The 26635-nt window shown below is 40.1% G+C and overlaps 1 protein-coding gene across 6 annotated transcripts in view; it reads right to left on the minus strand.

The window, feature by feature from the left end:
* Positions 1-26635, minus strand: part of FAT1 (FAT atypical cadherin 1) — a 302956-nt gene that overhangs the window by 141793 nt on the left and 134528 nt on the right. For all 6 annotated transcript variants that reach the window (XR_005745015.1, XM_040334417.1, XM_040334441.1 and 3 more), the window contains exons 4-6: positions 17651-17712; positions 7288-7617; positions 726-936 (exon numbers count right to left, since the gene is read on the minus strand). Coding sequence is in view for 5 of the 6 variants with exons in the window: in XM_040334417.1 (XP_040190351.1) it covers positions 726-936; positions 7288-7617; positions 17651-17712 (603 nt within the window). In the remaining variant the exon portion in view is untranslated. The remainder of the gene's footprint in view (positions 1-725; positions 937-7287; positions 7618-17650; positions 17713-26635) is intronic.

A 26635-nucleotide genomic window follows, 5' to 3' on the forward strand; every position in this document is an offset into this window, starting at 1 on the left:
CTTGGGCTGCAGGTTAGACACCCCTAGTCTAGGTTGTCTTTAATCTAGACCAATCTTGCAGGTGAGGTTTTTTTACTTCATTGACTAAAGTTAATCACCAAATGAATAAGTAATGAAGCAATAGAATGACAATCAGGAAAGTATTTGCTTTTTTATTTTATTTTTTTATGTATTTTTAATTTATAAAATTGCTAATTTCTGCGCCAGTCAACAGTGGCAGTCATCACTGATGTCAATAATAACAACTACCATATTTATAGCATGACGAGTTTGCTTTAATGGATGTGTGTATCAAACAAGGGTTCTTTGGGCCAAAAATTATTTTATCCATAGTAAGTCAATCCCTATTGATTATCACAGAATCACCTCTTCGAATCAGATACAGAGGGGCACCATGCTCTTGCCTAAAGTCTGCTTAAGGTTTCACTTTTTTTTTTTTACTTTTAAGTGTTACAGGAATAAAGCTTGCTACATTTCACATATTGAATGAGTTTGACATAATTCCAAAGTTATTGAATTGCCTTCCACTCTTAGAACCTTTAAAATGGTTTTAAACAGCCGTACTGTGCAATAAAGCAATCACACACGACAAAGCAGCAAGTCACAATACCCATACTTAAGTTTTTTTTTTTTCTAAACATAGTAATCATTATCATATCTATCATACCCACAGACAGGTTTCAGAGTGCAATATGTACTTGCCTGAAATAATTGTACATACGTACCGGTAATGTCAAACCACAATGGTGAGCCCAATGGTTGTGCAGTTATCATGCCAATCATATGAGCAACAGGATCACTTTCCATCACGGTGAAGGTGAAAAATGGTTCTTCAAAGGAAATTGGTTCCATTAGCGGTGTTGGTTTTGCAATCCATTCAATATGCAGCCGAGTGCTAGATGACTTCTGAGGTCTCCCATTATCAACTGCTTTAATCTGTAAATGTGAAATAAAGCATATAAATCAAAAAAATTACCAATCAATAGCTGCAACAGTGGAAGGCAGATAATTATTATTTATGCCACAGAAAATGGCTGATGTCCTGCTGGAACTTTTCCATCTTCTGCACTCTAATGATTCCAGTCTATCTCATGCACGAGCAACCTTAAGTTAATCATATTACGAAGCACAGAACCCAAGAATAGGGGCCCTATTAAAAGCCTATCTCTGAGGGGTTAGTGCAGGTTATGCATCATCACCTCGCTTAGAACACTGCTATAGTGGCATTGTTCTAAGGAAATGCATCCGTCATTTCCTAAACTCTATGTAGGACCATATTAGTGGGTTATCACCACAGTAATGGGCTTGGGTGAAGCAGGAACTATTTACTGTGGCAGTTAAACAAGTTTGTTGAAATGATATATGGAATGTTCACTGTATTTGTGACTGCATACTTATAGGGGTTGATTTACTAACGGAAAATAGGTGGTTTACTTAGTAAAGAAAGTTGCACCTTGCATGAGGTAAAGCTCTGCTGACTTCCATCATTTATTCATCTGGAAGCAAAAAAGGCTGTTTTTTTATTCTTTTTTTTTTTATTTCCCCTGTAATTGGGTATTTAATTAAATTTCATTACCTTCACTGAGCTCTGGGGAAAATTCCCTTGCAAAGTGCAACTTCCCTTGCAAAAAGAACAGCTTATTCCTCCTTAGTAAATCAACCCCTTAAAGTCAAAAGGGTCCTTTTTAATTTATCAGTTTTACTTATTTATAACACTGACGCATTCTCTGCAGTGCTTAAGGCCCCTTTCACACAGGGGCTCGATGTGCGGTGGCGGTATAGCGCCGCTATTTTTAGCGGCGCTATACTGTTGGAATTGCGGCGGTATTCGGCCGCTAGCAGTGTGGTATTAACCCCCGCTAACGGCCAAAAAAGGGTTAATACCACCGGCAATGCGCCTCTGCAGTGCCCATTGCTTTCAATGGGAAGTAGCGGTGAAGGAGCGGTAAACACACTGCTCCTCTCACCGCTCCAAAGATGCTGCTGGCAGGACTTTTGAAGCGGTCCCGCCAGCACATCGCCTTAGTGTGAAAGCCCTCGGGCTTTCACATTGAGACTGCAGGGAAGGAGTTTTTGCCAAAAAGAAGCTTACAATCTGTGCCCCTCCACACTGATACACCCTGCATGCCAACACGGGCTGGAAAACAATAAACCAATAAACGTACAAGTGTGTCCTTAGGTTTGTTTTATATTTAATAAAATGGCATTTCAAAGATATACAGGTTCCATGACTGATTAGAGTCACTTACCTGAACAAATTTTGGTAATATGTGTTAAATAAGGAGGTAAAAACAAGAAAAGTGCAATGATATTTATTACATACACTTAATTATTGTATACAATGTAAGCCATATTATGTGGCATGCTTTTATTTTTAAATCACAACTTTCTAAACATTACTGATAATAGTCAACACATCTAGACATAAAGACAATTCACAGGCTACATGGAGGAAAACAGCATGAAAATATCAAAGTGAACACTGCCTGTAACTACCTGACTGTTCCATTCTCCCGCATGGAGCAAAGATGCATTCCAATGACAGTAAACATATTTAATAACGACTGGGAGTTTGTTAACCTCTGCATACAGCAAAAAGTTTAATGCATCGATATTAAAAGAAAATTGGGACCTTCATGGTGGACTTCAGATATTTTTGCTCAATTACAGTGTATTTAAAATCCAACCCCTGTGGATGGACAGGGTGGCCGCTTTAGTTTACTTTTTTCAGGCTTTTTATTTACTTTAATTAAAACCTCTTTTTTATTTTAAGAAAAAAGAATGAGCCATTAAAAGGAGAAGTAGGGCCAAAGCCTGACAGCGGGCTAGATTTTGCTGTCGGCTGATGTCACAGAGCCAGTCCAGGCTGTGGAGAAATCCCAATAAAGTTCTGATCCTACCAGATGCCTGGACTGGCAATTGGCTCAGCCTTTTAGCACGCTACTGAGAGACTGAGCCAGCCGCACCCACTCTCTCCACAACTCGGTGCTCCAGTTACCGCTGTATGGGCAGAGTCACCAGCTTTCTGCTCACTAAACACTGAGAACTGAGCGATCAGCAGTCTTTGATTGCTTTGTTCTCGGCGAACAGGCGGTAGCGGACATATGCAGTTGGGATCGGTGCTGCAGGCGAGTATGATTCTAGGCGAGTATGATGTTATTTTCGGATCTCACACTTCTCTTTTAACTTCTTGTAGACCACTCCACGTACATTTACTGCAGGGCGGCGGTTCCTCTGCATACAGGTATGTTATGCACTTCTGGGTCTGTGGCGCGTGATTGGAAATGTCCAACAAGCAAAATCTCATTCATTTAAATGGCCCCTGTTCGCATCTGAGAGTTCTGTCACCTAAAGCAAAACGCCTGAAGCTCAAAAAAAGTACACAAGCTTCTTTTTAGGTAGATTACAGATGTTTTGCTGCTTATTACATTGGTGACCTTTGCACCTCAAAATGACTGTACAAAAATACTGCAAAAACGCGTCAGTAAAAGACCCTAAAAAACGCCTGAAAACGATATGCTCAGGTGTGAATGCAGCCTAAAAGTTGGGTCAACCACAGCCATAAATTATTATTTCTTTGTGCAGTGCACTTATGTGATCAATGGAGAAACATCAACTTCTAGAAGCCACCCATCCCCCAATGACATGCGTCTCCAGATATTTTGTTGTGGAGGGAAGAAAGCACATCTAGGTGGATCCTAGTCTCCCTGCTTTGTTCTCCGTGCTGGTCTATGCACACTGTAGTGTAGTGAATCTCATGCATGGGCATCCTATACTGGCTTTTAGCAATTTGATTTATATCGAGTACATTACAAATATGGAGTACAAAAATGTGAAACAGCTATCACTCCAGACAGACTATTAGAATGTCAGCTTGAAGAATATTATATATAAATGATGGAAAAACATAACTATTACTAAATTAGACCTTGACATGAATTCTCTCTTTGTTTTGAATAATGACAAAATATTCACAGCTATGAGCAGCATGGAGATTTAGGCTGGGTTCACACTAGTGCCAATTGGATGTGGGTTTCTCTGCAGCAGGAGACTGTGACTGACTCTTTATGGAGCCGATTCAATATCTCCGCTGTGGCTCCGTGTGTCTATTGGTCCGTTTCAGGTCCGAATTCAGCCAAAAATTCGGGCTGAAATTGGACCTGAAATGGTGAACGAGGACGCACCGGACCCCTGCTGTGCTCACATGTGAACCCAGCCTTAAAAAGACAAAGTCTGGTCATAGTGCCGATATACAGCAGTAAAACATTGTCATAGATCTGCTCACTTGTGTTCAACTGTTCCTAAAAAAATGTTTTTTCCAGTTCTCCAAGGTACATGTTACCTCAAACAGTGAACTGCTAACAGAGCACAAGTATTATGAATTAAATATATATGACTCTCTGTTTAAATAGCAGAGGATAGAAACATTAAAGTAATATTAAACCCTCAGCTTATAAGCACTTTCAGCAGCTGATGTACTCACTTACTGAGCATGCAGCGCCTCCATCTTTTAATCCTTGTCTATGTTCCAGTTTGAGCTGCTGCCATTGCTACCGGCCCAGCTTCCCTGTTTCAGGGTGGCTCCTTTCTTGCAGTGTCCTAATCTTAAACACAGGGACAAGAGATGTGTCTCCCTACACTATATGCATCAACAGAAACACGCAGCCATGTAGCTGAGGATGGCAAGGCATTCTACGCTCCTCCCTCCTCCAAACTCACAGACTGATTGGAGACTACACGGTCTCTGCTGGTTCAATAAAACTTTTTAAGTATAGTGTGAAGAAAGTAGAAGATGGACACTGGGATATGATAATATGCAGTAGCCACATATATTTTGATTCAGGACTTAGTATTTTATGGTCTGGTGACCTAATTTTACTCTACTACAATTACTCAATACAGTTGGAACACCTCCCTGTCCACTGGCCTTGACTGAATAATGAAGGACTAGCAGAACCTCTCACTTCCTGTCAGCTAGGCATGGGCATGCAGAAGAGCCCTGATTGTCTCAGTATGCTGATTACCGCCTCCCAACCTGAGCTATATTGTGCAGAAGACAGATATCAACATGAACCAGAACTTTACATGATTTGCATTTAAAAATACATTCAAAGATTTTCTGAATGAATGCATTAATATGTAAAATTGTGTACTTTTCTGCCTTGAGATCAGCTCAAAGTGTAAGTCCACCCTAACACTAAAATCCCTGCATCTACAGACATACATTATCTAACACTAGCCTATCTAGCCCTGTAAAGAATAAATCAGTTTACATACCATTTTTGAAGCTGATCTGGTCCTGTCTCCAGCAGCTGAAGCTCTACAGAGGAGACGGCCGACAACAGCAATGAATGGGGAGTGACGTCACCCATAGACTTCCTATGGGGATTTCATTGTAGGCTGTGTCCTCTGCATCCACCTCTACAGTGAAGCCGCAGCTGACAGCTCAGTGTGGGATTGGGTCAGATCTTTTGAAAAAATAATTATGTATACTGATGTTTTTCTTTACAGGACTAGATTAGTGTTAGATTGTGGCTGTCTATAGATGCAGGGATTTTAGTGTTAGGGTGGACTTTTACTTTAAGGGTATAATTTATGTTGTTATGTACCATATTTATGAAGTCCCAACCCTTTATTACTGTACCTATAACTGAATCCCTCACAGATTTAAAGTCCACCATGAAAATATTAATATGAAGACACTTGCTCTGGATAGGTCAAGCCCATTAATTCTGAAGGGGCCTAAAGGAAAACTGCATTTTAAAAACTTAGGGACAACTAATTTAAAGGAGCGCTGGGAACTATCAAACTTGTATGTGCAGTCAGATAAAAGAAAACGTCAAACAAGCTCAACAGCTCTGGTGAGGCATCTCTTACACAACAAGGTTTCCTTCAGTGGGCACCCAACAGTAACTCAAACCACAAAAATACAGAAAGGAACACCAGGACAAAAACGGCAGAGCTTCCCAGGAGCATGATAATAAAAACTTATGTAAAATAAGTCTTAATCACTCTTTAATTTATAGAATAAGTACTAATGAGTTTACCATAATGAGGAATTAACAAATAATCTAGAGGTGCAGCAATTAGATGGTGCCAATTTTATGGCAGATGGGTAATCTCAACAATAGAGTCTAACTGGAATATAAAAGCCAGCAGGTGATTCTGACATGTTTCGTCAGTATAGAATCCCATGGAAAAAGTCTATACTGAAGAAACATGTCTGGGCGGGGCCTGCACGGCAAATTTTTGTGATCCCTATATGTACTATCACCGCCGAGGGGGGTAGCTGTTCTGGCTGGGGAAGTGAGCGAGCAAGTGGAGGGTGAGATCTGCTGGGTGTTCTGTGTCCGCCGTGATCGCAATAACATAACCTCTTACTGCAAGTCTCCTTTATTAGAGAACTTTTTTGATTGAAGTGTCTGTGTGAATTTTATAACATGTGAGTACAATGAGTGAGGATTTGTGAGCACTTTTTAATAAATTGGTTTTACGTACTTCACCATTGGAAGCATTTTATTATTTTTTTTATGTGGATTTGATTGATTTGTGATCACCGTTGGAATTGTCTACTAACCCGGGTGGGTTACCAAGCTATTGTGCCGAACATGTGAATGTGAGGCATATTGTTTTGGTGAGTTTTTTTCCTTTGGGAGTGGATTCACAAGCACATGAGGTGTGGTGGAAAGTTTGTATCAAGATTTCTTCAAGAAAGATACCATTCATTGATCAATCACTGCTTAATCACTTGAAGATTGGTGTGATTTATGGACAATTTTATATGAATTTATTTTCTTTTCAACTTTCTTTATATGTTTATGGATCATTCACATGCACTATTAATTCACTTTCACTTGTTAATTTTTATGTGCTAATTTGTTTATTTATGTTATTTTAATATAATCACTTTACTAGTACTGTTTTATGAAACAGAGCGCTACTATTTTTTTCACTAAAGATTCACTATATACATTTCTATTTAAGTAGCAGCTGTAGGTAATCAAGTTTATCCTGTGTGCAGTGGTGGTTAAGAAAGTTACTAGGGGGCGTTAATTAGCTTTGTTTACCAGTGTTTATCAATAGGTGATTCTATCTACCAAGAGCCAAGCAAAACTCAAACAAGCTTTACATGAGAATAAACATTGGAACTATTTCAGGTATATTCATTGTGGGAATCTAATTCTGTTATGGGAATTACTATCCAACAGTTAGTTGCTCTAGATTTTTAGGTCATAGAGATATTTTATAAATAGCTCTGCAAGTTAAAATTATCCAGCATTTACTCACCGAAAGAATATCATATTCTCCTGCTGCTGAAGACTTTTTGGATGAAACCACTCCGGTTTTGGGTTCAATAAAAAACTTGCCATACTCATCTCCATCCTCAATACTGTAAGAAATTTCGGCATTGGGACCATCGTCTTTATCGATGGCAATAACTCTATATATGGGATCCCTCTTAATGTTTTTATCTCGGTCACTTTTTTCACGTTCCGGAAGTTGGATCTTGTAAAATTTTTGCAGGAACTGAGGTTTGTTGTCATTTTCATCCAGCACCTTCACAATGACCCGGATCACGGTAGACTTTGGAGGATATCCATTGTCTGTAATGATAACCTGTCATGCAAAAACACATATCTGGTTACACCTCTCCAGGCAACTATTGCAAAGTAAAGAGCACTTAAACATTTTCAAAACACTCCTGAAAGTAATTCTCATTCTAAAATTTTACTAAATGAATACATGGCTTGGAGAACAAGCACAGCATGAAATAACTCTTCAGGAAAGAACAGAATTTATTATTCTTACAAGCAGCTACACATTTAATCACTTCCCGAAAAAGCAAACAAATCTGTATAGAGATTTAAGTGATTGGTTGTTCAAAAAGCCTTAATCTCTGAATATTTGTCACAGCCAGCAAACAGAATGCTGATACTTGTCAGTGAAAGCTCCGTCTCATCAGGTTCTGTTTGTAAAAAAGACAAACAAAGGCATACGCTACTTCTTGTGTTTTGTCATTAGCTACTCAAGGCCTGCCAATCGCTTGCCATTTGGTTACTGCCACTTCAAATGAATCTGTAACACAAGCTGACAAACTGAAACATTAAGAGGATAGCGGATAAAACTTTCCATGAGCACGAATGATGCTCATTATTCACTGGGGTCAAAAGTTTGGCTTTTTTAAAAGAAACTCGAACAGAGTGATATTGATGAGGAAGATGCAGCCTGGAGTAATTATGTATTTCTTGGTATCTTTATACACCATGAAGGGTCAATACCACACGCTGTAATTTTGTTTAATCTAGTTGCATTTCATTCTGATATGTAACAAATACAGACAGAGTGGAACAAACCTACCTTCCTGTATAAAGTGAGAGCTGCAAACCCAACATCTACAGGCAATAATAAGTTTAATAGCTGGATGGTGTTATGTTCTTTTTGCACTCATTAAAATGATCTTGTCTATTTATTGATGATGCTTTGATATGTTATGCACGATTTGCTCACAAGAATGAATAAACTTTCATTTTAAAGCAGTCAAATCATCAAATCTGGTAATCAGAATATAAAAAACAAACACACAAGAGAAATGCTCCAAAAACGACTAAACTGTTCAATAAAAGCACTACAAAGAATGTTCAAATATCATTTAAGGCAATTATTTTATTGTATTCTTTACTTTGGAAAGCATAAGTTAAAACTCATATAACGCTGTTGCCATTTGTGTCTCATTAGAAACATATCCCTTCAATTTAAGGCCTGTAAATGCAACAGGAAGTGAGACAATGGGGTTGATTTACAAAGACTGGAAAGTGCAAAATCTGGTGCAGGTGTGCATAGAAACTAATCAGCTTCCAGGTTTTTGTTGTCAAAGCTTAATTGAACAAGCTGAAGTTAGAAGCTGTTTGGCTACTATGTTTACAGCTGCACCAGATTTTGCACTCTCCACTCTTAGTAAATCAACCCCCAAATCTCTTCAAAGTACACAGAACAGCAAAGGTAGATAAAGTAAAGGGAAACACTATTTTTCCCTATTCAGGGATTTCTCCTATATGCCTTCATTTTCAGTGCCAATGATAATGGTCACCTAGATATTTAGAGAAAGTAAAGCTTCCTAATGGGGATACACACAGCAGTCAAACAGGGGTTCTAAACTCTCAAAGTAAAGCTTCCTAATGGGGATACACACAGCAGTCAAACAAGGGTTCTAAACTCTCACCGCTTTAGGTTTTAGCTAAGGAAACATTTTAACATAAAAAATATTACCTTAAAAATAGTGCATACCTGACTCGCTAAGGAATTGAATAGCTTATCTGATTTGACAGAAGCATCACTTCATTAATATTAACTAAGCAGAAAGTGACAGCAAAAAGGTTCTGAAAAGTTCATTCATTAGGCTGAAAAATGGAAACTCTGCCTTGCATAACAAACTCCCATGATCATAACCTACTACTGCAAATTGAATGCATTTTCAGAAAAAATTGGGGGGCTGATGTTTGGGTATCATGACTTTTAAATGCTGGTGCGAACAGGTAAAACCAGTACCTACTGTATATGAATTTTATTATGATACTTTCTAGATCTTTTTAGCATGAGGATCAATGCGTGATCAACCAACATGAAAAAAAAACAATGTCTGGTGACCATAATGACCAATTAGTTCAGACTTTAGTAAACTGAAACCTAATTGGCTGCTCTTTGCACATCGTCATGTTTAGCTGCCCTTTCTCAAGGTCATTATAATACAAGAAGAACAGTCATATGAAGACATTATGCTCACCAGAAGGCTTCCCAGATAGCAAGGATAACTTGCTACAAATTTGTGGCAGTGTTGAATTGTAAGTCTGGTAAGTCTGTTAACTTGCTGCACATTTTCACTGGCAAGTGCAGAGCACAAGTTCTAGTTGACACTTTTCCAATTTGTAGCAAATTTACATGGCAAGTCTCTAGCAAGAGCAAAATAGCAGTGGTGAGTCTACAGCATGACAATTGGTGGGATGATTATTGCACAACATTACTGAACCAGAACGTGCAGGAGACTTACAGAATGTTTGCAAGGAATGTTGATCTGGAGTCATGCAATGCAGACTTGCTGCAATTCTGCAACAAACTTGTGACATTTGGCAAGTCAAGCATTTGCTTAGCAAGTCATTTTAAAACTTGCAGCACAATTGCTTGCTATCTGGGTTATTTGTCTATAAACGGAGCTCATATTCATTCATAATTGGTGTTTATGAAGTCTTGTTTAAATAAGAACCTCTTCAATAATTATTTTTAGACCAATGTAAGTTAAAATATCCATAGCAAAGTATGCATTAAAATATTTGCCATCCACCCATCCCTATTCATCAATCTTAGACCCCATTCACACCTAGGCGTTTTTACGCCTGTAGCGCTACGCCTCTGCCGCCAGAGGGCTGGAAATACATGTCCCTCTATGGAGATGGTTCACATCTCCACGCCGAACGCCGGACGCCTGTCGCCTGCGGCGTGAAAAAAGGTCCCGGACCTTTTTTTCAGGCGTCTTCGAGCGTTCGGCTAGGAGATGGCAATCATCTCCATAGAGGGGGTCATCTTGGGACACATCTAGGCGGACAATACCCGCGTTTTGTCGCCGCAAATCGCGGTACAAAACGCCGCTATTTTTACCGCGATTTGCGGCGACAAAACGCCGCGATTTCGTCCGTCTAGATGTGAATGCAGCCTTAACATCCGCACTAATCCCAACAGAGTTGTGGTAATCTCTTCAGAAATGTTGGACGCCTTTAGAAAGTACAGGTTTACTGAAGTGTAAAAGATAGTTTTTGTCCAAGGGTGTCATCTTATTTCTTAAAATGGTATATCTCTGACTTATTGAAGACCCCAATGTTCAAAGCCATTTCTCTAATGACCTCACAAAGGCAAACAAGACACTATGCCGTGCAATTTTTACAAAGCATGACACTCATTTGAAAATTTTAGTATTTTCTGTTATTTTAATAATCGCCCACAGTTTGGTGGATTGAAAATGTTTTGATCTCAATCGAGTCTCTTTATTCCTAGTTCCATTATTATTATTATTATTATTATTTTAGAAATAATAATTAAATCAGACAGGGGACTAAGATTAGCTAGGAGTGTATTGACCTCTGAGATATTAAATTATCGTTTTCTCACAAAGATTATTTACAATGGTGAATGATGAAGAAAAAGACGCAGAAGAGCAGATTATCCTGTCTTGGTATATGTATTGATGTGCACAACACACATATTACTAATTGTAGATCAATGTTGTGTGCGGCTCTTCTCTATGCCAGATAACAGATGGAATGAAGGGAAGAGAGGTTAAAACCTCTGTATACGAGATGTAACCAGTGCTCATGTCTCACAAATTGATTTCTCGACGAAAATTCTTAATGTGTCAAAGCCAATTCAAATAAGGCCAAAAATATGCCAGTATTATTTCATGAAACATGACCAAAGAAATGGGTAAAGACCATTTTCAGAGCGTAGAGTGTGACAGTATTTCATGATTTTTCCATTAGAGGAAGGTATTCTGGAACGGTGAGTTCATATCGCTAAACCACAGAGCAGTAGCGGATCGAATTTCCTTGTAAACAAGGGAAAAGCACACTAGCCCATCTGGTCAACATTTCAATATTAAATTAATTTGCCAGATGCACACAACACTTGGCTGCTGCAGCTCCCCCATTTTAAATACCAATGTGTTTCTGGGTTCCTTCCCAAACTATTTCTAAGCTTGCCTCCATTAAACAGACAAATAGGAACAGGACCATTAAACCATTAAAGCCTGCATTACACTGCATAACCGTACTTTATGGTGCCTTTGCTATATCATTGAGCTGGCAATAAACAGAGCTGAGCAACAAAGACAGCTGGGGGTGACATAAAATAAAAGTAATGAAAAAAACTAGCAATTATAAGCTGTGGAAATATTTCTCACCACATTAACCCCAAATGGGACAACACAAGAAATGCTGTAAACCAATATGAAATATAAAATTCACTACACTCCCAAGTCTTTAAATAAAAATTACATCTGGACATCCACTGACAGAAATTAGATTAAAGCATATTTAAAATTCTGGATATACTTCAGATTAAAAAAAAAAAAAACAATTATCCTTGTTTGCCAAGGTCTGTTTTGAAACTCATATTTGCTTTTGACAGTGTGCTGTGTGTGTCAAACTTTTCAAATGCTCATTTGTAGCTCATAGTTTAGGGCCTTGAAAACATTTTAATGAAGCATTATTGCCATTAGGGCTCTGATCAGTCTAGCATTATTGGTTCCCTCTATCCTCTAGTCTCTCCAATTCTCCCTCAACATGACAGTTTGTAGATATGTTCCTCTTTGACTGCCAACTGTGATGACACAGCTTTGTTTTTGTATAGAAAGCAATGATTACTGCTTTGTGAAACAAAAGATAAATGGAAGGAAGAAATCCCATATGCACAAGCCTTTGCAAGGCTGTAGACTTTTTTCCAAAAAAAAAAAACTTTTACTGTTTGCAACATGAAACTTAGTCTACAGGTTGAATGAGATGCCTGTCAGTAGTGTATACATATTGTTGCCTGTCTCCGATATCCTGACTTCAATGGCTGGCATTTTTAAATTATCAACCATGTTCTGTAATAACTGTAGGAAGACACAACGATAACTGACACTTTTGGAAGTGAAGGGACAAAAAGGGTAATTATTTTCTTGCCCCTGTCTTTACTGTTCTTACCTCTCACTGTAACAATAAGTGCCACTGGAGTGGTACTGGAGCTACAAGGTTTAGCATCAAGTCTTGACTCTACAAGCTGTAACTCAATATAGATATTGTTCTTTGCATAATATTATAATGCAAAGAGCAAAAAACATCTGCTAACAAATATAATTGAGAGTAGCCAATGATGGAGATGTTCATTTATATTACAATAGGCAAAACTCATGGACTTCAGTATATAGTGTTGAGCAGAATATGCCATATTCGATTTTGCGATATATCTCGAATATATATTCGAATATTCGAGATATATTCGCTAAATTCGAATATTCGTAATATTTTATCGAAATTAAATGATTGCGATTTTTCGCTATTGCGAATGCGAAAATAATTGCGATTTTTTGATAACTGCGGTAGGAGCACTCTGATTGTCTCAGAATATTCGTGATATTTTATCGAAATATCGCAACATGCGAATGCGATATTTATTGCGCAATTTCGAGAAATGCTGGAGGAGCGCTCTGATTGGCTCAGAATATTCGTGATATTTTATCGAAATATCGCAACATGCGAATGCGATATTTACTGCGCAATTTCGACAAATGCTGTAGGAGCACTCTGATTGGCTCAGAATATTCGTGATATTTTACAATACAAAATAATTGCGAATATTCGGCAAATGCGGAAGGAGCACTCTAATTGGCTCAGAATATTCTTGATATTTTACAATACAAAATAATTGCGAATATTCGGCAAATGCGGAAGGAGCACTCTGATTGGCTCAGAATATTCTTGATATTTTACAATACAAAATAATTGCGAATATTCGGCAAATGCAGAAGGAGCACTCTGATTGGCTCAGAATATTCTTGATATTTTACAATAGAAAATAAAAAGTGTTTTGCATTGGTGGTGATTCTTTACTCTATCCATCTGTCACAGCCGTTTGTCAATCAAACACCTTGAAGATTGAACACGTTCATGCTGCATGCTTTGGACTTTTTTTCACTTCACATATCAAAGACATTTTTATGAAAGATTATTTTTCTATTATTGGGACTATATTTCTTTATATATTTGTTTCACTGTGTATTTCACAAGTTATTTGCGCTTGCTTATTTTATAATTTGCCCACATGTCTTGTCACTAGACATATTTTTTATTCTTGTAGAGCGACTCCATTTTCTGTCTTGTATTAAATTATGTTGTATAAAATTTTTGAGTTGCTGCTGTATTCTCCCCTTTTTTTAAGGTATGCGCAATTTTTTCCTTCTTACAAAAAAAAATAATATCAAACATACAAATATTCATAACAGAAACATACACAAAGCCCCCCCCCCTTTTGCATCAGAGACAATCAGAGTTCTCCTACCACAGTTATCGAAAATTCGCAATCATTTTCGCATTCGCAATAGCGAAAAATCGCAATTTTTTTTTTTTCAATTTGGCAACATAAAAGGATCGCCTCAGCTTAGCTACTCGGCCCAGGGTCTCTAATCATACCAGCAATGCTTTTAGACGTCGATAGGATGTGATCTGTTTTAAAAATCAAATTGAAAAAATGCGAATATTCGGAATTGCGAATATTCACCGCGAAATTCGAAATATATCGCGAATACTCGAATATGCCATATTCGAGCCGAATATTCGCAATACGAATATTCGTGAGCAACACTATTCAGTAATCTATTAAAATTACATTTTGTGTATGTCCTCTGGTATAGTAAGGCTAAATGTGCATTTAGTCTAGGGGTGAAAAGCAGAGGAATACTTAACTTTTTCCTCACTCCTGAAAGGTCCCCATATGCTAGGAGATTTAATTTATAATTTCTGGACCTGCCCTGCTATAGCCCAATATTGGGAAGACATGGTCTGCATTATCACCTCTGTCTCTGGAATTACTTTTCCCCCTTCACAGCGTAGTTGCCTGTTGGGCTTAGCGGAAGATCTAGCACCTACAATAGTTGAGCGGACAATGTTGGGGTCCCTTTTATTTTACACCTGGAAAGCCTATACCTGGAAAAAAAACTACTCCCCCAACAATTATGTTTTGGCAACAGCTGGTCAACACAGCCCCACCCCAGTATAAGGATACATATTGTCAAAGGGGCTCCCCTAAAAAGTTCACCAAGGTGTGATCTAAGTGGCTTCATGACAACTCCACAGCTAGATTGTAGAATGTTTATTTTTGCTTAATTTGCTCTTCCATCCTTCATGCAGACTGTGATGAGGGGGCGAGGCATATGAGGCCTAATCTAGTTTATGCCTGAGGGGGGGGGGGGGGGGCACTGTCTCAGTTCATATTGCTTTTATGTGGTCTGAGTAAGCCACACACACACAAGGAGCAGTGATTTTTTTGGGGGTTGGAATATTTCATTTTTATTGTTCTACTTTAAGCATTATTAAAATCACTGCATATAAGCCTTTATTAAAAATTGGAAAGAAACTGCGCTAAATACTAAACAAACAAGAACGAAAGAAAGAAAAACTGCAATGAAATCACAGTCTATTCAATCCGAGAGCTGCGATTACCATGTAAACAAAAAACAAACAGTGAAAAAAATATAAATGGCGCTACCTCTAAACCATGTGAAACAAATGTTTGAATCACAAAACACACAAAACTATGTGATATATGTTGATATAAATCATAAACTATGTGATATATGATGGTACATATAAATCACTAATATACCAAAAAACAAGAGAGGTTGATAGCCACTAGAGGGCACTATATAGCACTCTCAAGTCCATCAATAACAGTGAAACAGTGATAAATGAACATCAAAAAAATAATTTTTTAGATCATATCATTAGATCAATAAATATTAACCAAATAAAAATATATATAGACATATAAATAAAACAAATATTGTAGCAATAAATTCCATAAATGTTTAACACATGAAATAAAAAACACCCGTGCTCTGTGCCAAGTTCCAAAATCAGTTGAAAACGTGTCCAAAGAAAAGTGATGTATCCTCCACCGAACTATAGATTGACTCCTTACCAAATCACCATGATCCCTTATGACAGGGGATCATGAACAGCATATAATAGGTAGTCACTCCCAGTCTTGCAGTTCAGACAGATACGATCCTTAACATTGGGTCTCATCCACAAGTGATTAAACTTCACCAACATCAATGCCCACCATGTAAAAAAACAATAACAGCTCCACATAGCGCATTAAATGAGTACAAAATATTTATTAAAATTTGCGGCGCGCTGTCGTCACCCAAGAGCTCCAAATGTTCCCCCAGTGAACGGGTGTTTGGGAATTTGTGTACCGGCCGGCACATCAGATTCGAGGCACTTTTTTACTGCATGTTTGTAAGTGCAATACAACTTTTAATAAATATTTTTTACTCATTTAATGCGCTATGTGGAGTTGTTATTGTTTTTTACATGGTGGGCATTGATGTTGGTGAAGTTTAATGACTTGTGGATGAAACCCAATGTTAAGGATCGTATCTGTCTGAACTGCAAGACTGGGAGTGACTACCTATTATATGCTGTTCATGATCCCCTGATATATGCCTTTAGAATGAGCACTTTTGGTTTTTCATGTTAATGTCCCATAGATTTTAACGGTGTTCTGCGGCTTTCGAATTTGCCGTAAACACTGCATAATGTTCGCTGTTCAGCGAACATCCAATGTTCGAGTCGAGCGTAAGTTCAACTCGAACATCGGGCTCATCCATACTGTGAATTTAATAAACAGATAAAAAAAAAAAAAAAAACTATGTTCCAAAGATGTCCTTCTCGGTGTTATAGTGTACACTGCAGGATGTGAAGAATTCAAGGTCCAGTCCACATTCTGACCCTGGAGTAGATCAGTGAAGTGCACCGGCTTTTGGGGGAGCAAAGAATAAGTACTGGTCTGTTTTCCATCCCTCCAGATTAAACAAGCATTTAACCCTTACTGTATGGGGGGGGGGATATCTGTGGCAATTTATAATTTCTTCCCACTTAAATACATGGCAACACACTGCAAAGACACATGTCATCTTGCAAATCAAAGTACTTCCTCTGTTCCCCTGTTCAGCTTGGGTGCAGTGGGCACTCTGATATACAATCAACCAGCTTCCCCAGCTGAATGCTTCATACTGTACCTCCTCCTAAAGCTTAATTATTGGCTGTGAGGTTGATCAGTAAAGTAATGAGAAAATACTAAGGCTTAGGAAGGAGGAAAATGTAGCACAGGCTCTCAATTAGGGAATCTGGTCAATATCTATATAGATATTGATAAAAGAGTCAGGGGATTCAGGTCAACCTGGAAACCCAATAGGAGAACAGTAATGCTTGCTTTATGAAGCCAACAGCGGTTAGAAAAGCTTTTCTAATTTCTGGTCACCTTTACATAACTGTAAGAAAGGGTTTAGTGGAGGTGAAAGTGTCCAGCAAAAATAACTCACTGTAAGAAAGTTATACCTCGCACAAAGGTCAGAATCTTTGTTTAGCAATAAAAGCAAAGAGGCAGCATGTTTCTGCTTACTGTATCACTGTAGAATACAAGATAGTTTAATCAGACATTTGACGATGATGTGGGTTACGATGAGTCAAAAAGTATTCATTGTGCCATGCACATTAGAGCTTTCTTAAAAAAGAAGCTGTCTACGGGTTTCACGTTTATCACAAGTCCAAAAAGGAGTTTCTTCCCCATTTTAGGATAGTGGGTTTGTGAAGAAACGGAGACATAGAGATGCCTTGTGATTTAAGAAGGCTTTACTGTACTTCATTCTAGGAAATTCTCTTAAAGTGATAAAGCAATAAAGTGAGAGCACACAAATACGGGAATGTAAATGTAATACCAACCATCCTACCTTAAACAAAGGTAATCCATCATAATTATATTTTTTTTGGGCTGCAAGGACAGGCACAAATGTAATATTTTATTGCAAATTATTTATTCTTTAAGGAAGTTTTGGATTAAGTACCTCAAGAACATGTTCTGATTGTTGTTCCCGGTCAAGCTTTCTTGATGTGGTTGTTATGAGGCCTAGAAAAAAAAAAAGATATTTCAATTTAGGATAATAAAAAAAAAGTGTGTGGAGCATGCATTAGCAAAAATATTCCTACATAATAAAGCTTACAGTCTTAAAATACATTAAAATTGTAGCATACAGTGATAAAACACATTTTGAGTTTCAGAGGCTTATTTTTACTACATCCTGAAAATGGATGAGCTGTTTTATGCTGGGAAATTAATTGTAACTCTGACAAAATTTAGTTTTGTAGCTCAGGGGTTTTGTCCTGGAGAACACTTGTCAGAACAGAATGTGATGAAAAATCTAAGGCCCCGTACACACGACCGAGTTTCTCGGCAGAATTCAGCCAGAAACTCGGTCGGAGCTGAATTCTGCCGAGAAACCCGGCCGTGTGTACACTTTCGGCCGAGGAAGCCGACGAGGACCTCGGCGAGGAGATAGAGAACATGTTCTCTATTTCCTCGTTGTTCAATGGCAAATTTCGGCTCGCCGAGATCCTCGGCGGCTTCACAAGGAACTCGACGGGCAAAACGATGTGTTTTGCCCGTCGAGTTCCTCGGACGTGTGTACGGGGCCTTATATTGTACAGTTGCGACCGAAACAGGAGGAGAAGGATATTTCTTCGAGTGTCTAAGAGGAGACTTTCTCTTAACTTTGGTGACATTTTGTTTCACTGCTGTTGGTGTCACTGGGACTCAAACAGGGCTGTAGATATTAATATATTTTAATACTAATACACTTGGAACTATTGCTATCACTGAGGCATTTCTTCATACTTGCCAATAATTTTAGACTAAAAACCTTTCCCCATACTTGCCAATAATTGTAGATTAAAAACAAGTTAGGGACAAACTGTCCTCTCACAACACAAATAGCCTATAACAGAGGTGCCCAACCATGTGGCCCGCAGAGCCCTCTGATGTGGCCCGCGACCTCCTGCTTTGGGATAGCAGGTTTGCAAGCCCAGACCGCGGGTTGCCAACATGCCATCCCAGAGCATCAGTGTTCTGAATGAAGCCAGAAGTAGAGGAAGCAATCAGTTAATGAGGGAGCAGAGCCGCACAAGCAATGCTTCCTGTATAGCGCTGGCTCCTGTCACAAGCAGAGTGATACCAAATGCGCTCTGCCTGGGACTGCAACATCCACCGATACCTGAATAGAAGATTGTTATTAAAATGAAGTTTATTCTAAAAAGTGTATATATGGGCATATCTGTTCTACAGTGGTTACTAGGCTGCTTTCAAACTGTTCCGCAAGTGCAGCGCAGTGTACCTGAGGGTTACCTGCACTGAGCCATAGACCTACCTGCGAGTTTTGTGCACTTTCAGAAAGTGTGCCACACCTGCATAACTGTGCCATAACTGCAGCTAACCCAGGAAAGCCACAGGTCCACTGTGCTGCACCCGCAGTGCAGGTAATCTGTAGCACATCAGTGTGAAAGCAGCCTTAGGCCCCTTTCACATGATCGGTTCAACCCACACAGACACTCCATTCACCTCTATGGAGTGGCAGATGTAAACAGACTTGTGGCCATTTGCACCCACCTACCTCCAACTGTCCCCTTCCATCTGGTTGGATCGGATGATAGAGCCCACAGAGTAGAGTGGGCTGTGTCTTTGTCCGCTCTGCATATACAGAGTGGACACGGATCTGTCATCTTTCCGCTCTACTTATTGTGGCCCGTGACCAGTTACCAAGTTGCTTAAGTGCCCCTCACTCTTCAAAAGGTTGGGCACCCCTGGCCTATAACATACCTCCTCCACCAGCTACTGTCAACAAAGGCTTTGGTGGTCTTACAGTCCTCTTACTGTAGAAGTCCTCTGCTTGAAAGCTTGTGGGAAGCCACAGCACTTTACTCAGTAAGATGACTGCAAACAACTATAGCCATGGTAGACTGCAGAAGGAAATCAATGTTGCTGACTGATCAGTGGTTAGGGGAATTTATGAAATGGGAAAGGTGGTAGTTGACCTCAATATAATACTGTTATTCTGTAAGGGAGAGCTTTAAATGCTATCACCTTCTGAAAATGCTAGATACTTGTCTTCCATGATCCTACGATTCAATACATTCAGAAGTACTGACCATGAACAGGCATGCAGCAAAAGTAGGATTAGAACGCCTGATCTGCAAACTTGATCCAGGTCAATTATCAATAAAGTACTGCTGCCAGAATACAAATTCAGCAAGCAGATGCACAGCATTTTCAGAGGCAGAGGTCAACAGGATACACACTTTTCTCATTACAGCCTAAAAAATCTGTGTGTTTTTAATATACATTTTGATGCTTTTTTGATGAACTTTTTATGTATTGAAATGTCTTTTTGAGTTTTCCAGAGGGAAATGCACATCTGTATTTTGTAAATAGTTGCGTGTGCTGTAATATAAATTTATAGCGTATTCTACCTGTGATTTTCATCTGGTACTCTTCATCCCTAAGAGGATACACTTGCTGCAAATTGTACCTTACATTTGAACTCCGAGTATGATTTTTTTTTTGCATACTTCCACTGGTCCAATGTAAGCATGTATATCTCATACCCGAGGGTCAGCTGGGGAAGATGAAAATCACTGTAGTAGTTTGCATTACTACAGTAGTAATCGCTAGGCGATAAAATCACTCGTTCAGCACTGCCGCCATTCACAGAAAGCGCCTAATTTTTTTTTAATGAATGTAAAGCACTCCTTTACTTGATGATGCGGCGATCACTCTGCATTTGGACATTTGGGACTGGCCTAAGAACACATGAAAATATGCTACTATTCATTCTTAACTGTACTCCAAATGCACCTGCCAATGCATGTGTGCTAAATCGCACCACGATACATGAGAACATATTGCCATACATTGTAGAAAGATATGACTTTAAAAAAAGGTGGCAGCACTTTAGAGCATAGGGAAGTCCATTGAAACGAATGATCTGCCCCAAACATGATGCACTTGAATGTGCAGAAATGCACGCACACCATCATGCCTGCATGCCAACAATCTTGTTTTCATAATAACCAATCGCCTTCCAACTCTCCTTTCTGCAGTGTGGACTATAAATCAATGATTGCAATTATTTTCTAAAAGCACTAAGAATGTATTTTAAATACACTTTTAATGCATAAGCCTTCTAAAAGGGACCCTGTCACAACTACAGGCAAAACCACAGAAAAATCAAGTATTTTAAATTCTTACCTTTATATAAATGTTTTTAGTTTTTTTATCAAATCTGTTTATATTATTTTGTTCTACTTACAATCAACACAAGACATACACACAACCCATGTACTTATTGTCTAATTATAATAAATACAAGTATATGAGCAATATTTAAAAAGAAGGAGAAAAAAATGTGCGCTTGAACATGCTAAAAAATCTGGGTACTTCATTAACAGTCAGTTCCTTAATGCCGCGTACACACAATCGGAATTTCCGATCGTGTGTGGGCCCCATCGGTATTTTTTCCATTGGTGTTTAGAAATAGAACATGTTTTAATTTTTTCCAATGGAAAAAAAAACAATAGGAAATTCCAATCGTCTGTGTGCAACTCCGACAGAGAAAAAACCCACGCATGCTCAGAATCAAGTCGCCGCATGCTCGGAAGCATTGAAATTCGTTTTTCTCGGCTCGTCGTAGTGTTTTACGTCACCGTGTTTTGGACAGTCAGAATTTGGTCTGATGTGTATGCAAGACAGCTTGAATGGAATGCTGATGAAAAATTCCATCGGATTTTAGGCCATCGGAAATTCCGATCGTGTGTACGGGGCATAACACCGATTGCATGTAATAGCCCTCTTCTCTTCTGGGAATGTCAAAATACTCTGTTCTGGCTAAACTCCCCAGTCTCTCCCCTCTTACATAAGCATAAGCATTTATGTAGCTGCCAGGAAACAAGCAAAACTGCAATACTATAGAGCAGCCTCTTCTAAACCAGGGTTCCATGGAATCCTAGGGTTACTCCAGAAATTCCTAGCGGTTTCTTGAGCAATGGGAAATTTCAGTTTGTTAGATGATTAACCACAGACACCAATGAACCTTTTAGCCATCTGTAAGGGGGGATTCTTCCCAATGACACAGTTAAACAGTAGGCAAGGTTGAAAAAATACACAAGTCCATCAAGTCCAACATATGACCACAAACTTAAGGAGCATTCTTCCCACTGATCATCACATTAATGTACTGTGAGCTTTAGATATAACAAAATATTAACAGGGGTTCCCTAAGAACATAAGTTCCTTCATGGTAAAAAGGTTGAGAAAGTCTGTTATAGAGTATAAAGACACGATCAGAAAATCGTACATAAAATACTGCTTTTGATTCGATAATTTGATTGTTAGTACACAACTTTCATCCAAAATTATCCAAAGGGACAAACAGGAAAATGTTTTCTCGTACGATTTCTGTTCAATCAGCCCAGTTTTCTTTCGAAAATACAATACAATACATTATATCACTCCCAAATTGTTATTCAGTTGTATGAGAATTTTCGTAGTTTAATTTTCGATATGGAGACTGGCATGCAAAAAGAACTAGATGATCATTCATCCGATAATTTCATAGTGTGTACCAGGCTTTAGTTGAGAGACAGCGCTAAGCTTGCTGGGGCTGCTAACATCAAAGGTGTCTACACAAAGGAGTCTTTTACAGGTAAATAGCATAAAATGTACATTTAAAGCAGAGTTCCACTCAAAAGTGCAACTTCCGCTCATCTGATTCCTCCCCCACTTCCAGTGCCACAATTGTCATCTTTTGGGGGGGGGACAGGATACCTGTCTTTGACAGGTATTCTTTCCCACTTCCAGGAGCCTCAGCCGTGGATATTGACGTCACGGTTGGGGCTCCCTCCTCCTCCCCCTGTCGCCGGGCCAGTGGGAGAGAGGTGCGGGCCTCACGCATTTGCAGTAGGGCTCTCAGCATGATGCTGAATGGCTACACTGCCAGGTACCCTTACCCACAATGGTGGCGGCAGCACCCGACAGCTGATGGAAACATCGACATTGCTGGACTCCAGGACAGGTAAGTGTCCTATTAATAAAAACCAGCAGCTGCAGTATGCAGCTGCAGGTCCGGCGACAAGGTCTCTTTAATACTACTCATTAAGATAATTGTACAATTTATTCAAACAAGTACGATAAACTTTATACCTTTGCTTATGCTATTAATAAATAATAAAGTTATAGGGGTAGATCCACGTACCTGGGCGCATTAATACGCTGGGCGCAGCGTATCTAAGATACACTAAGCCTCCGCAACTTATTTTTTTTTCGAATTCAGAAAGAATACGCGCCGTAAGTTACGGCGGCGTAGTGTATCTCTGGCGGCGTAAGGGCGCAGAATTCAAATGGATGTAATGGGGGCGTGTTTTATGTTAATACGTCGTGACCCGTTTTAAACAACGTTTTTTTTAACTGCGCATGCGCCGTCCGTGGGGGTATTCCAGTGCGCATGCTCGAAAATAACCCGGAAAAAGCCAATGCTTCCGACGGTGACATCATTCTACGCAAATCCCTATTCGCGAACGACTTACGCAAACAACGTAAAAATTTCAAAATTGTACGTGGGAACGACGGCCATACTTAACATTGAGTACGCCTCATAACAGCACCTTTAACTATACGCCGGAAAAAGCCGAACGAAAACTATGTAAAAAAATGCGCCGGCCGGACGTACATTCGTGGATCGCCGTAAATAGCTAATTTGCATACTCAACGCAGATTTCGACGGAAACGCCACCTAGCAGCCGACGAAAAATTGCATCTAAGATCCGACGGCGTACTAAGACGTACGCCTGTCGGATCGATCCCAGATGCCGTCGTATCTTGTTTTGTGGATACAAAACAAAGATACGACGCGGGCAATTTAAAATTACGCCGGCGTATCAATAGATACACCGGCGTAATCCTTTTGTGGATCTGCCCCATGGTATTTTTTTTTTTGTTAAGAAGGCCATGTATATTAACGGACAAGGTGCGTTTAACTCCAGTGTATTGCCCTTTATCAAGAAAGGATAAACATAACCTACAAAGTAAAATTGCTTGTCACATAGAATTATTTTAACAGCACTTAAATGGCCAACTGGGGTTTTCACTAGACATGGCACATTTATTAATAGAGCTGACACACAAAACAGTAAGTACAGAGACTGAACAAATCAACACTAAACACAAAGTTCACCCCCAGGGAACATTTCCCTGAACATTATTTGGACTGCTGTGTTCTAAAGGCAGGTAGAGAAGTAATTGTTCACCGTTCCTCTCAACTAAATATTCATTCATGAAAACCCAGGCAAGAGTGGCTTGTTTGGCGGTATAGATGTCTAACCCATGGGGAGTAAATAAGTGATACTTGCTATGGAACAAGGATGGCATGAAACAAAATAAGAAAGGTGATGGCTGAGAACGGGAGAAAACATAGCGCAATCGCTGAGCTAAGATTTCATGTTATTTAATTTTCCTGACGCATTCATGGCAGCACACACTGGGTTGTGACTCCGCCCCCACAACCTGACAGGATTGGTTAGCTATAAATTTGAAGGGGAGACGCCCCGCACCATTCTCTTTTTTTATCCTCACCTGACAGATTGGACGAACAAGCAAGAAGCATGCCTCTTACCGCAGATCGCCCCAGCAGGTTCAGCCTCTCCTGTTTGGAAGTCCCTCCTGTACAGTCTCTAAATGAGCTTTATGGTGGGAACCCCCGTTCTGGTGGTCTCAGGGGCTCTGGAATTATACTGGCATCTGTAGCAAGCTTTAAAGAAGCTTCAAATCTCGCAGTGGCCCCCACTTTCGCTCTGTCTTTCCTTCCAGTGCAGTGTGTGCTTCCACAAAGGTATTTGTATCATTACATTTGCCACCTAAGGTTAGTCTGTTTTGTACCTTTGCCTGCCTGTTGTTGTTTTTTTCTCAGCTCTGCTGAGCCCTGTGGTTCCTCTGACACCCCATACTTTCGGGGTCACCGCCGCGTACCCCTCAGCGCTCTGCGCATGCACGCAGCTCAGTGATGATGCCGCCGGTCTCCTCTGCCCTCTTCCAAATAGCGGCGCTGTTTAAAAAAAAAAAAAAAAAAAGGAAACAGTCCTATTGCTCTGTAGTTCTGGCTGCAGTCCTGCTGCTCTGCTCTACTCAGAGTGAAGATTGCACCAGGTGTGTGCAGGCTCGTCCCAGTTCAGCCTGGGCCAATTGATTACAAAAAATAAAAAAATAAAAAGACATAGGAACAAATAGGATAGAAGATATAATACATTTATATATTAATTTATAACATATTATAGGAGAAAGTATATCCATAATTAAACAATTAATATAATCCAAAAAATAAAAAATAAAATAAGGATAGATATATGTATATAAATCATTATATTTAATAAATAGAAATGTTGGGGGGGGGGGACATATTGTAATGTTTTCCCTTCTCTCTTTTTTCCCACCTTTCCGGGCTGTCTCCCTGCTATCCTCATGGGGGCCACTGCCCTCGCAGACCACCATCAGCTGACCAGGTATAGAGGCCGTCCAGAAGGTGGTAAGTAGAGAAGAGACAAAAAAGAGAGCTTGGCCACTGACGCTACAGTTTTGGTAGCCCTATCGGGTCAAAAGACGCAAGTTTGCGGCACAGAGGGAGATTCTAGCCATGCTTCCGGCAGAAGGCGCAAGAAGTCACTCAAGGTTACCCTCTTGCTTTCTTCAATCAAGGCATAGCCGCTCGCGTCACAGCCACTCCTGTCATAGTCGGTCCCACCGCAGACGATTACCTTCATCCCAGATGGAGCTATCTTACCCGCACCACAGCAAATGTTTGCCAAATATGCGGGGCGCCAGCCTTGCCAGGGGAATTGGCCTGCCGCTCGTGCTTCATTGAAGTAACCAAGGATTCGGAGGCCAGAGTATATACTGAGCTCCTAGGAGAATCGCACAGGGATCAATTGTGGGCGATCCTTCCCCAAGCACATCGCCCAGCCGTTACGCCAGGCTGCAAAAACCCTCTCTAAGAATGAGGAGTGTGAGCAGGCGTCGGACTGTCTCTTCTTTAGTTGAACCATTTGCCCATTCAGTCGAGGAAGCGATCGGCTGGGAAGGGGTTATGGCAGAACCTCTGAAGGTTCAGAAATATTTCCTGGTGCTGAAAAGGGGGTCCTGAATCATTTCCCTTCATCAAAGAGCTGGAAAACCTCATAAAGGATGAGTGGGGGAGATCGCATAAGCGGCCCAGTATGAGCAACAAGTTTGCAGATTGTACCCCTTGTGGGAGTCTAGGATCAATTCTTTGATCAATGCAACTACGGTCGATTCATCTTTAATGCGACTCGCTAGAGACGTTTCTCTACCGATTGAAGATGCAGTTACCATCCGGGACGTTCTTGATCGTGAAATCAATATAGAACTGAAGGAAGCCTGCTCCACGACAGGAGACGCTAGTAGGCCGGCTATCACCACGGCGGCAGTAGCTAAAACTATCGCTGCATGGGCGGCTAATGTTGAGAATTCCATTCTAGAAGGAGCCGACCAGGGGAAGATATTCTCCTCCCTGCAGGGAAATTAAGTTGGCTTACGGCTCCTGAGGGGGCGACTTCATGACTGGGAAGAGCCTTATGGCTGAGACCCTGGATAGCGGAGACAGCATCAAAATCTACTGGTGCAAAACTCCATATGGCGGCTCAAGTGTATTTGGCACAAAGATGGACTTGGCCATCTCCAAGGTTACCGGGGGAAAATCCGGGCTGATTCCCTCCGATAGGAGACCAGAGCCCCAGAAGGGCCCCGCTTACAGACACGATCTTCCTGTCAAGTACAGGGATGCTAGATCCTACCGTCCCGGCAGGAAATTTAGGAGGGACTGGAAGACTCGACCCTCCTTCATGTATTTACAGTAAGCCAAGGCTATCACAGCCGGGGAACCGCAGAAGTCCTTTTTGAGGGTCCGTCTGCCCACCCAGCTCAGGTGGGCACCAGA

This window comes from Rana temporaria, chromosome 1 (assembly GCF_905171775.1).
Source record: "Rana temporaria chromosome 1, aRanTem1.1, whole genome shotgun sequence".
In the NCBI taxonomy this organism is placed as follows: Eukaryota; Metazoa; Chordata; class Amphibia; order Anura; family Ranidae; genus Rana; species Rana temporaria.